We start from the raw sequence: 12,798 nt of genomic DNA, 5'->3' as shown, positions 1-12,798 counted from the left end.
ATACAAGTTCTATTTCTACTCTGCTGTGTAACAGCTGCATGTCCTGATTATGTGCAGCACAAAAGCTTGACTTCTAGAGAGGGAAAACCCAGCTGCTCAGCTTTTCCTCACTCCCTTTATAGCTCTTAGTCCTATCCACATTCACTTCTAAGCAAGCTTGGCACATGGAAAGAGGAGTGGGTGGGTCAGTTCCATCAGTTCCCTGAGACTTCTGCAACACTTGGAGAATTGTTCTACCTGGACTGTGGGTTACTAGGACCTTGATGGTATTGCCATATTCATGTCTAAGCTTCCACTGGAATTTTTAAAAGAAGCCTTCTCAGGTCTGGGGGATTCTTTCCCACATGGAATGGAGAATGTCTAGCTTCAGTTAGTGAATGTGGATTGGGAAACCTTTTCAGTAAGATTCCTGGGATCCCATCATGCCTTCTGTTCATTCATCTCTTTTTTTTGGTATGGGTTTTCTGGCAACCGCAGTGCGGTATGTGTGTAAGTACATAGCAGGCATGCTGTGCCATGTCTTGAACATGGAAATCTAGCAAAATTAGATGCCTCTCTTTGAAGGGGTTTTTCAAAGAGTATTAATGGAGAAAGGGATTCATGTTGTTTCTTGTCAGAGATCCCAGTTTCCAAACCACACCTTAATATACCTTAAGAACATATACTCTATGCAAGAAAATACAAACAAATGTGCTGAAGATATTGTAAATTGAATTCTTGTTATCGAAGGTCAGGTAGTTAGGACATAGGCTCCTTTGTCTCAGCAAAGACATGAGGTAAGTTCCACCCTCCTCCTCCTCATCTATTTAGCACTTTCTGCATGCCAGCCATGGTACTAAGTACTTTATATGCATTAATTAAATATGTTACATTATAATACTTGCATATTACTTGACTACTACTTAAAATGTATTCCTTAAGTTAGGAACCAAAAAATGAGTTTAAAATTACAGAAATCAATCTTATTCACTGAAAAAAAGTGACACTTTAGCCCGTTGTGTAAGTTATCTGTAGGCGAGTGCAAAGTCAAAATGTGACTATATTTTAGATATTTTAAAATTGTATTATATGTAAGACTTTTAACACAATTAACATGTTTTAAAAATTTGTTATGTAACTATAGAGCTGCTAACAAGAGTTGTTTAGCTTAACAAAAATTACTCAAATGCGGCCAGGCACAGTGGCTCATGCCTGTAATCCCAGCACTTTAGGAGGCTAAGGCAGGCGGATCACTTGAAGTCAGGAGTTTGAGACCAGCCTGGCTGACATGGTGAAACCCCCATCTCTACTAAAAATACAAAAATTAGCTGGGCATGGTGGTGCATGTCTGTAATCCCAGCTACTTGGCAGGCTGAGGCAGGAGAATCACTTGAACCCAGAAGGCGGAGGTTGCAGTGAGCCGAGATTGTGCCACTGCACTCCAGCCTGGGAGACAGAGCAAGATTGCCTCAAAAAAAAAAAAAAAAAAAAAAAAAATTACTCAGATGCAGAGAAAACCTTTCTAATCAGTGGGTTCCTACAGCTGGTTGACGTTCATTAGGATCCGTGTCGAACAAAGTCAGATTATCAGGTTATATCTGGAAATGACAGTGGAACCAAAGTCCACAGTAGAATCTTGCGTTATTCTAGAGTCTTTAATAATAGTTATGATCTGAAAGCAAATATCCCAAGATGAAAATTTTCCTAGATTTAGAAGTGGTTATATGTTTTGCTCTATAGTATATCATGGTTTAAGTGTCAGTACTGGTTTGAGCTTTTCTAACAGTTGCTCCAGTTAAAACTGACCACGTGTAAGGATTTTTTCTTTGATTCGCATAGAATTTTACAACCTATAAATGATATCCATACAATTTATTTCACACGGCCCCTGCCACAGTCTTGTGAGGTAGATAGGTTGGATGGCATTATTCTGAGTGTCTTTTTATGCGCTCTGGATTCAACATCCTAAAGGGTAGAGCGTGTGGATGGTTTTATTGTGTTCTTTTCCTTTGAACTTCTTATTGTCAGTTTCTTTGTCTTACAGATAAAGATCTTAAGACTTGTTCTGTAGGACTGTTGTGAGAATGAAGTGAGATGAAGTCGATATAAGATATCTAGCATACTACAGAACACATAACATAGGTGCTCCGTCTATGCTTGTTTCTCTCTCCCTCATCCTAATTTCCCAAGCGTATAGCATTCACTTTCCTAAGTGTCATATATTTTTCATAGTAATGCTCATTACAAGTATAGGAGAGGCATTGGGGTATATTGAGGAAAGAAAGAACAAGGGCTTGCATTAAAATCCCAGCTTCACTTAGTTTCCTAATAGAACAACCATGGTCAAGCTTCTGATGAACATCTCTGTGGTTTCCTTGCTGGCAAAATGGGTGTGATTGCAGCTTACATGATTGTTGTGTGTATTTGCTCTCTGTAGCCTAGTAGGCACACTGCCATTGACGTAGACGGTGTTTTTGTGCATTTAGAAAGGTCCATAATTTCTGTTGTTCTCAGAATCCGGGCAGAAAGAAAAGCAGAAGGGAAGAGGAACGTGTTTTGTGTGTGTGTATGTTTATGTTAGTTATCAGCTGTTGCGTAAAAATTACTCCAAACTGTAGTGGTTTAAAGCCATAAACATTACCTTAAGAGTTTCTGTGGTTCAGGAATTTAGAGGGACCTCAGTTGGTTGGTTCTGGCTCAGTTTCTTTCATGAAATTCCAATCAGGATATTAGTAAGAGCTGCAGTTATCTGAAGGCTTGACTGGGCCTAGAAGATACTTTCAAGGTGGTTCACTCATGTGACTGTTGGCAGGAGACTTCAGTTCTTTGCCCCATGAGTGAGTCTCACCTTAGACTGCTTGATCATTCTCATAGCATGGGAGTTGGCTTCCCCCAGAGTGAGTGATCCAACAGAGACAGACCAAGACAGAAGCCACAGTGTCTTTTATAATGTAGTCTCTGAAGTTGCAAAGCATCATTCCATTTTTATTCTGTTATTTATTTATTTATTTTTTAGAAACAGGGTCTTGCTGTGTTGCCAGTGTTAGTGTCGATCTCCTGAACTCAAGCAATCCTCCCACCTCAGCCTCCCAAAGTGCAGGGATTACAGGCATTAGCCACCATGTCTGGTTTGTTCTTAGACGAGATTCACAAAAACCAGCCTATGTCCAAGGGGAGATTAGACTTTTAGATTTCACCTCTTAAAGAGAGAAGTATCAGGGAATTTGTGAACATATTTTAAAACCATCACAGTGTTTAACAGAAGAGGCACTCTTTTAATGAAAGTCAAAGGAAATGAGGAAACTGAAAATGGCCAACCTAAAAAGAATTAACTGACAGCTGGAAAATTTACAGTGTGCAATTATGCATCAGTAATTTGTTTATTGGCAACTGATCATTTTTCAGTTTTATTTATCACGTAATGCTGGAGCGTAGCTAGATATATATGATTTTGAGAAAAGGATATTGAGGCTGAAATCTTTCCTAATGATGAGCTCTATTGAGTTTGGCAGTAGTCCCGTGGGGGGAGTAGTTGGGGCCGTTGGATGCATTCATTTAAAAACGAGCCAGAGAGAAGTTTGTACTGGGAAAAAAAAAAAAAAAAAAATGAAGTAAATGACAGAATCAGTATTCTGCAAGCTTGGATTCCCTGATACTCTAATTCTAAATTAATTTAGAGATTTTAAAATGCCAATTTTCTATATAACTGCTTCAACAGATTTTTCTCTCCATCGAATCCATCAACCTTGAGAGTTGTTTTGGCCGTTGCAAAAATGTTCATATCTTTGACTTCTTTGGTGATTCTTAAAATATAATGCATTCAAGTTTATAATTTCATTTTTGTTTGCTCTGGATTTTTATTGCTTGCGTGAAAGAATTGGGATCCCTTAGAGGCACATCAAGATATCTACTTCTGGCCTGGCAGCTCTAGTGACTCAGAATGTGTGTTCAGGGCCCAGGAGGTTTTGGTTTTCTTTTCTGCCTTGTCTTTTGACTCTTTTTTTTTTTTTTCTCTCTCTCTTAAGCAGAATTTAAATTTCCTGAAGTGTAATAAGTCATTTCCTTCACTATGTCTGCCTTGGTGTCCGAAGAAAATTCCCAAGCCCTCTTTACAAAGTTGGTAGAAGCCTGAGACATTCAACTCCTTTAAAGTTTTGTGACTTCCGGCCGGGCGCGGTGGCTCAAGCCTGTAATCCTAGCACTTTGGGAGGCCGAGACGGGTGGATCACAAGGTCAGCAGATCGAGACCATCCTGGCTAACACGCTGAAACCCCGTCTCTACTAAAAAATACAAAAAACTAGCCGGGCGAGGGTGGTGGGCGCCTGTAGTCCCAGCTACTAGGGAGGCTGAGGCAGGAGAATGGCGTAAACCCGGGAGGCGGAGCTTGCAGTGAGCTGAGACCTGGCCACTGCACTCCAGCCTGGGCGACAGAGCGAGACTCCGTCTCAAAAAAAAAAAAAAAAAGTTTTGTGACTTCCAGCTATTAGTTGTTTGAGTAAAAGTCATTTCTCTGCCCTTCCCATTGTCTGCCCTTCCTGTTGCTTTCCCTTCCCATTGTCTGTCTTCCCGTGGATTCTCAGCCTCAGTTCATACCAGGCCTCTTCATTTCCAACCCCTTTATTCCATTCCCATGACACTCCCCTCTTACTACACTCTCTCTTCCAGTCCTAAAAAGAGAATCACCAGGTGGGACATTTGTTATAGATAGCAAAGGAGGATAAGAATACAGACTGTTTCTTTGGCCTGACTGAGGCCAAAGGAAGGTGGGAAAAGTGGAGAAATATCCATAGAAGTGTCTGCAAAGAGTCAAGAGAAAATGGAGGGTTGAAACATTTGGTTGTGCCTAGGTCAGTGAAAATCGTGGAGGGAAGGAGTATTTTAGTTGAGTCAAAAGGATGTAATGTGGGAAGGAAGAGAAAAAGGTTTGTAGGGAAAGGAAACTGTATGAGTGAGGTGTCTGAGTGGGGACATGTGGACAATGTGGCCTGGCTCAGGCCCTGGCTTTACATGGAGATGCGGTGGGAGGCAAGGTTAGATTGGATCTAGGTAGGAAAGGGTCTTACTTTCCTTTCAGGGAGTTAGATTTTGTTGGAAATAATTTGTCATAACAAATATATAGGATTCTAATTTTCAAAGTGTGTGGTAGAGATAATTTGGGATCCTTGAGAAGAATGGCCCCCTGTTTAGCTTATGAGTAAGCCATCAAATGTGTTCCTTGGTAAACAAATAGTCCAGCAGATATCTATCATTTAGTCAAGCTTGCTTCTCCACATACAGATAGATGTTATTTATAGAAGTGGTCAAATGCCTCCATTTACTTGCTCTTTGAAAAACAACAAATGTGGGGATAAATAAAGCCTAACTGTGGTTCCAAAATTAAGGGACAGAAAATTTGAGTCATGTGAAGCATATGTAATCCACTGTTGTTGTAAAGAGCCTATGCAAACTAGGCAGATTGCATGCATAGTAGAGATGGAAGACAGGTAAGTGTGTTGATTGCTCTGCTCCTTGTTCTGTTTACAGAGAGCGGTGAAGTCAGTCTTCTTATCAGTTGCACGTCTGCACATCTGAGTCCCCCAGCCACATGGCCATGGTGTGGAATTTAAAGCTGTGCTGCTGCAAAGACTGGCATAGAATCTTTGAGGGAGGTAGCTATTTTTCATTTCTGAAAAAATGTATCTTTTAAATGGTTTCCCCCTTGGGAGACAGACTCTTAGAGTAACATCTTGAACCGTGATGCCTTTCACTCTCCCCAGTTCCCAAAAACCCAGGGCAAACTCATTGAACCCTCGCCAAGTGTGGCTCCCATGATTGTCAGGATTCTAGACTGTGGCTGTGGATTACATTCTCAATTCAGAATTGGGAAATTGGGTACGTTGAGCTCTCGCTACTCCTTTCTTTTTTCCTCTTTTTATGAACGGATTCATGACCTTTCTTCTTGGAGGATGTGTTTCTTCAACTCTCAGTCACAGCGTTTCAAATACTACTATCCCTTCTGGATGGGACAACACTGGTAGGTTCTCTTAATATTCAGAATTTGGAGCAGAGGAGGGATTTCCAGATGTGTTCTAGAGGAGGGATTTCCAGATGTGTTCTAGATGAGGGATTTCCAGATATGTTCTAGACCAGGTGAGTTTTAAAAGTCATTTTGAAAGAGACACCTGGAACAGCCTGGAACAGAGACACCTGGAACAGACACCGGAAACAGCCTGGTATGACTCTGGGGCCAGTGATTGGGAAAAGAAAATACAGTTGGTAATAAAAGTGGAGAACGAGGAAAACAAATCCATGGCTTTTTGACATTCTCGTGGTCTGTCCTTTTTATAGAATGTTTTTTTTTTTAACATCATAGACCCTGAAGGGGTTCAACTGTCTGGGCATACTTCTTCAGTTTAGGGATGTGGAACACCCAGAAAAGTTCAGGACAGACTGTGGACTGCAGTCCAGGGACAGAGGTGACAGCACTTGCTGAAGGCATTCCAGTAACCAGAGGCAGCAACAGGGCACACACCTCAGTTTTAGTGGCCCCAGAACCACACCAGGCTGTCCCACGGTGTCTCTTTCAAAAATTAAATATCTTACACAGATTTCATCTATAAAGTTAGAAGTTTCCATCATGTGTCAAGATGATTCTTGCATAATATGTTGTGAAATTTTAGTAGCAAATAATTTTGTTTTTCTTTCCAAAAGTACATGAGAAACTGCTATGTCCTGTTGCTTATTCAGTTATTCTCTTTAGCATATTTAATTAAAAATGGTTTTAATTTTAAAAAATATGATTGGCCATTGTTTGGGTAAATTTTTAGGGGAAAAATGTCTTTTGTAAAGATGGCAAGGTTTCTAAGCCATAGTAACTTATGCTTTTCCTTGATCTTAGACTTAGATTTCTATCATTGGTGTAGCAATTGTTGCTCTCTCTCTTTCTTTAGTTACTCCTGCTTCAGTAACTCAAGAGATGGAGTGAAAGGTTACTCTGGATTCTTACCTGTGGAACTGTCCACATCAGTACTAGTGATCTCATCTGAGTTTTCTTCTTGGAGGGTTTTCCAGGACTGGGGCACCCTGGTGAAGTAATAGATTTGATATTAATTTTTATTTACATAACACCTTACTTGAGGAACACAGAGGAGTCTATGGGCATTATTTTAATAGCCCAGGAGGAGTTAAGCAAGCCTGGAGAGCTGAACAATAAAGTCCTGTTATTCTAAGCGTTATTTAATATTTTTATGATTTGTCCTTCAAAGAATTCTTGGCCTTCGGGTAAGCGATGAACTGCAAGTGGGAGAATGAACTGTTAGCTCAGTCTGTCTCACACCCTGAAGAGTGTACACGTGACTTGTGTATTGAATCAGCCTGTAGGTCTCTTTAAACTGGGTGGTGGCTTTAAACCACAGAGGTTGCTTCTTCCCAGAGGATATTGCCTGTGCTGGTTGGTCCCCATTGTTTAAGTTGGATGCGTGCTAATGTGCTGTCACGGCATTCTGGACGAATGCTGAGGAGACTGTATTTGTTCATGACATCAGATGTGAGTCTTGAACTTGTTTTATGTATTTCTTTGGCCTCTTTGCTTTTGGTCACATCCTAGTCTAATGACCGAACAAGGGCAACTGTGCTCTTTTCTAGACTGATGTCTGTTTGTCAAGAACAATTTTCACAGTTTTGTATGTTTCTCTGTTGTTAACAACCCCGAAACAGAAACGAAAGCTTTTTATCATGGGAGGAGGGGTATCGACTTCGCTTCCATCCCATTCACCATTCACTCTGAATATCTGTGGTTTGTTTTAAACCGAGTGCCAGTGCCTCTTCTTGGAGGTATAAATTTGCACAGGGTCTGGCAGACGCTGCAGACAGGATGTTGACTCTTGAGTGTCTTGACTGACTGGGAGGCCCAATGGAGGTGCTGCATGGCTCCAGGCAATCTGTGCCTCTAGCCAAGGCCTCTAAAACCCAAAGTTTTAAAGTGCTTGCTTAAGATTTTGGGGGCTGATTCACCTAAAGGGATCGAAAAATTGCATTTTTTTTTTTTTCCTCTGAAGGACCAAGCACAGAAGCTGTGCCAGTGGTTTCCCTGTTAACTCCTGACTGGCCTAACTTTTGCTTCTCAGACTTAGAATTCCTAATCACCTGGTAGGTGCCACTCGGGATGCTCTTCTGCCTCTGGTTAGTTCTGAGCTTGTTTTCTCACTGGTGCAGCAGGACCTTAGACCAAAATGACCTCCAGCATCCTGTGAGTCTTGGATCTCTGTGAGATCCGACAGTCACCCTTGCCCCATGGACACCTTCGGGTTACTTTGTCTGTTCCACAATTATTGGGTACCTAATCTCTGCAAGGCATCAGGAGTCCTTGAGTATTACCTTATTCAAGGCATTCAAAGAAGATGCCTCCGACAAACCAAATGGCCTTTGCAGGAGAGCTTGTGTCCACTGTTAGTGAATTCCTACTAAATTCTTGAAAGGTGAGTGGTATTGCCTTCAGCGTGTCACATGTGAGGAATTTGAAGCTCAGAGCATTGATCTTTGTTTGGTGAACTTTAAAACTTAAACTTTTTACACTATACCCTAAATATATAGGAATGATTTTCAAGGAGTAAAGATGGGAGAACATATTTTCTAATCCATCCAGCATTTATGGAGATCCTGTTAGAGCTCTGGATAATAATCTAGTGTCAAAAGCAGTAGTTCATTTTCACTACCAATTTTGAGAAGATTGGCATGAAAACCTAAAGCTAAATTATAATGTAGAAGTAAGTGCTTCATGGAGATGAGAGGACCCGCTTAGAATACAAGTGTCTGTTTTAGAATTAGATTACTTTATAGCAGAATGCTTGTAAAACACAAGCATTTTTATTTTTATATGAAATAAAATATAGCTTCTGCTTCCAAGAAGATGTGAACATTGTAAAAATCAGAATTAAGTCATATGAAACTGTCTCTGCCTTTTGAAAATCCAGATGATTCCAAGCCAAAACATTTTTTTTTGGCAAAGAAATATAAGAAGTTTTTAAAAACAATAGACGCAGAGAATCTCCAGTGCTTATAAAGTGACTACTGTAACTGGGAGGTGAAATGGGAATAATGATTAAGTGCTTGCTTTCTTTGGATGTCTCCATTCGCCTAAGTGAGCATAATTTAGGTGACTGTGTGAGCATCTGTGTGGCAGCTGCTGGTGCTACAAGTTAATGCCAGAGAAGACAAAATAGTTGGCACACAGATTCTAATTTCATTATTGTACCACGAGCCAGAAAAAATAGGAGTTTATATTCTTTTGAAGTGGGAAAATGTTGTCTGTTTTTTTCTTGGGTTTCACACACTTGAACACACAAAGTATCCTCAAGATATTTGTAAGCATTGTCTAACAACTTAGATTATAAGCTGATTTGTTTGTGCTACTGTAAAAAAACAAATCAAACTAGGTGAATTTTATCTGCTGGTGAAATCAGGATTCCATTTTTTTTTTTTTTTAATTTCTAAGGTAGACTCCCAGCTAACTTTAAAATGTCCTGTAAGCATTTAAAGGAGGGGTTACTGAAGTGTTTACGTAAAGTTTGATTGGAACACAGCCATGCCCACTCATTTACATATTGTTTTTGACAGGCTGCTTTCCAGCTGAGTGGGTCCACAGAGTTGAATAGCAATAGAGTCGTTTTGGCCTGCAATCCTAATATAGTTACAGTTTGGCCCTTTGTAGAAAAGGTTTGCTAGCCCTCGATTTAAAGTATTGACTGATGGTAGCTTCCTATTGGATGTCATTTTGCAAGGTGCCAGAAGTCCTGCTTGGCCACTAGGACAGCTCCCCACCTCAGACAACATGTCTTGATCCTCCAGGGTTAGAACGACTGGTGAAGGAGAAAATGTCTTGAAAAACCATTTGAAAAGAATGGAGGGCTTTCTCCTCCAGAGGAATCATTTTTCTTCTTCTAAGTGAGATGGCCAACCCAGCTGATGGGTTGAAGTCCTTCTAATTTTAGCTTTCTTTGGTTAAGTGGCATTTATCTCAAAGATAACTTATTTGAAGGGCTGTCATGTGGAAGAGGCCCTGGGGAACCAAATTAGGATTAATGTGTGCAAGTTACTGTGAGGCCAGGTTTCAGCTCAATAAAAAATAGTACTTGCTGGGAACTGCCATAGCTATCATGTGCTTTTGTGGGTAATGAGCTGCCCGTCACTAGAGATTTTCAAATAAAGGTTACACGACCACTTGATACGTGGAATGCAAACAGTGGATGAGAGATGGTTGTGTTTGAAAACCTCTAGGGCCCCATTCCAACCTTGACATTGGAATGGCTTCTTTGGTTAAAGTTCTTTGTTTCCAAGCTCAGTTTATGACCACAATTTTAGTATGTTGAGGGTCTTAGAGAGGCATCTTGGGATGATTTTCTGAAAATATAATATTAGCCAAACCAAAGCAGTATAAAGAGAGACAAGCTTTTCTAGTGGGCAAAGATGGTATAAAAAAGGCTGGCCCAGAGCCTCTCTCCCCTTTGGCCACTCTAGTCATGGAGTGGCGTCAGAAGGGCACTGCTTCTTGTCAGCCTCACAGATGACTGGCTCTCTTCAGCTACTGCTACCATTTTTGCTTTCTGCCTAGTCTCCTGGAAAGAGGAAGGACCTGGCTGGGGGCCTATCGCAGATGTAGCAATCAAAACTGTGTGTGTCCTGCAATTTGTCAGAGACTTCAGGTTGAGATCCTGCAGTGAAGGGCAGGTCTGGATGAAGCCATACTGTCTCTGTGCAGTTCTGCCATCATAGCACAAAAGCAGCCATAGACAGCACAGAAATGAATGAGGGTGGCTGTGTTCCAGTGAAACTTTATTTACAAAAGCAGGCAGCGAGCTGGATTGGGTCCCTGAACTGTAGCTTGCTGACTGCTGATAGAGACTCGGGTTGAAAGTTAGAAGTGTATAGAAAATATCAGTTTCAATTCTCTTATGTTTGGAAAAAAGGTGAAATGGCATGTCCAGAGTCACACCGTGGTTGGGCTGGGATTGTAAACCAGGATGTACTTTTAGTCTAGGGCTTATTTTGTGATACCACATAGCCTCGGCTGTGTGGTCAGGTGATAGCATTTGGTTTTTAAGAGAAGGCCATGTGAATGAAAGAAAGCTCCATCCCCAGTGGCTGCTCCAGGTGGTCTATGAATAGAGACAGTGAGAGCCCAAGGGTGTTATTTTTAGGGAGGCAGCCCTTTATCCCTGTGACCTGGCTTACCCCTTTAAAGATGGGCCCTGTTCACAGGAAAACAAAATATATGTTGCCTAAATTCTTATGGAGAAATAGTGCCCTGGAGTTGTGAAAAAGAAATGGGCTCCCGCAGCTGCGTCACAGCATTTGATCACTTCAGCCGAGAGTGCCAGGAGATTTGAGACAGATGTTTTCAGACATGCCGCATGCCTAAAACATTTCCAGGGGTCGGGCTGCAAATAGTGACTTAATAAGTGGAGAAACAGGGAAAGTATGCAAGTTGAGGACACAAGAGTTTATTCACCGCTAGGTGCACGGCCAACCCCTTTGCATTACATCTGCCTGTCAGGGTTGGCTCTTTAATCTGTCGTGCCCTCGGTATTGCTCTTTGTCTGCCCGTGAATAAAGTGCAGCATTGTGGTTAGTAATCCCACTCCAGTGACTCGACTTCAAATGTGGTTTTGGAGTGCATCCCAGAGTTCTGTTTGCTAAGCTTCCTACTCCTGTTTCAGAGACACCACTGAATACAGAGCAGCGAGCACTGAAGGCTTCCCTCTTTCCTTAAACCTGTCGGGTTGTGGGCTCTCTCTTTCCCCCTCTTGCTCCTTTCTTTTCTTTTCTTCTGTTTTTTTAAACCTTCCAAGGCAAGTTCATGGATACTAAGCTGATGTGTTTGTTGTTTTTTTTCTCCCTGCCTCCGCTCCTAGTGAGTAACCACACTGGCCGCATCAAGGTGGTCTTTACTCCGAGCATCTGTAAAGTGACCTGCACCAAGGGCAGCTGTCAGAACAGCTGTGAGAAGGGGAACACCACCACTCTCATTAGTGAGAATGGTCATGCTGCCGACACCCTGACGGCCACGAACTTCCGAGTGGGTGAGTTCCTCCACGGTCCCTAACTGTCCTTACTGAGTCGAGTTTTATGAGATTGTAGCATTTAGACACCCCCTTCATTCACACGGCTCTCTGCTTCAATGGATGTCTGTCTATGAGTACGAATATGTTTCTTTCATGGGATCTTTTAAATTACTTTCGGAATAATTTTTAATCTGATTTTTGGTTTCTTAGGGGAATGGCAACTAGAATATTTTCCCTTATTGCTTAGCATTTACGCAGCCGTGTGGTAATGGGAATATATACAGTAGAAGAAAAGAGAGTAGGTTTTAGATTTAGACCCTAAGGCATGACTTGTGCTGATAAGCTTCAAATTTTATCAGCCTAGTGATAAGTGGAATTTGTATTAGATTTGACTCATGTAATAAATTTTGGAAGGTGGTGATGAAATTTGAAGTTTTTACTTCAAAAATAGCCAAGTTCTAAAACAAAACTCCAAGAATTGTCAAAAACCTGTACTTGGTTGTAGAAAGGGATACAGAGTTGCATCTTTTGCCACGTTTCTGCTCCGTCTCACAAGACTGAATATAAATTGATATATAATGTGGATTTTGGGAAGACAGTCTGGTAGATTACTCTCAGTACTCCTTTAAGTTAATTTAAATATGAACTAGTAGTTGCTGTCTGCAAGAAACTCTTGTTGGTTCGTTTTGAATTTTTGTTTTTTACTTTTTTGCAAATGGAGAAAGCATTGCGGTCCACGGAATGCTGTCATGTTGCCATGTTGTCATGCAATACAGTATT

General features: G+C 41.2%; 1 protein-coding gene across 10 annotated transcripts in view; it reads left to right on the top strand.

Moving 5' to 3' along the window:
- LTBP1 (latent transforming growth factor beta binding protein 1) overlaps positions 1–12,798 on the top strand; it is a 479,251-nt gene that overhangs the window by 202,963 nt on the left and 263,490 nt on the right. For 6 of the 10 annotated variants that reach the window (XM_033176072.1, XM_033176071.1, XM_033176068.1 and 3 more), the window contains exon 5: positions 11,869–12,036. In XM_033176072.1, the coding sequence (XP_033031963.1) occupies positions 11,869–12,036 (168 nt within the window). The other 4 variants (XM_033176076.1, XM_033176075.1, XM_033176074.1 and 1 more) reach the window with 2 other exon arrangements.

Source organism: Trachypithecus francoisi, unplaced genomic scaffold (assembly GCF_009764315.1).
Source record: "Trachypithecus francoisi isolate TF-2019V2 unplaced genomic scaffold, Tfra_2.0 Lachesis_group17, whole genome shotgun sequence".
Lineage (NCBI taxonomy): Eukaryota > Metazoa > Chordata > Mammalia > Primates > Cercopithecidae > Trachypithecus > Trachypithecus francoisi.
This window is presented reverse-complemented; position numbering and strand designations above follow the sequence as displayed.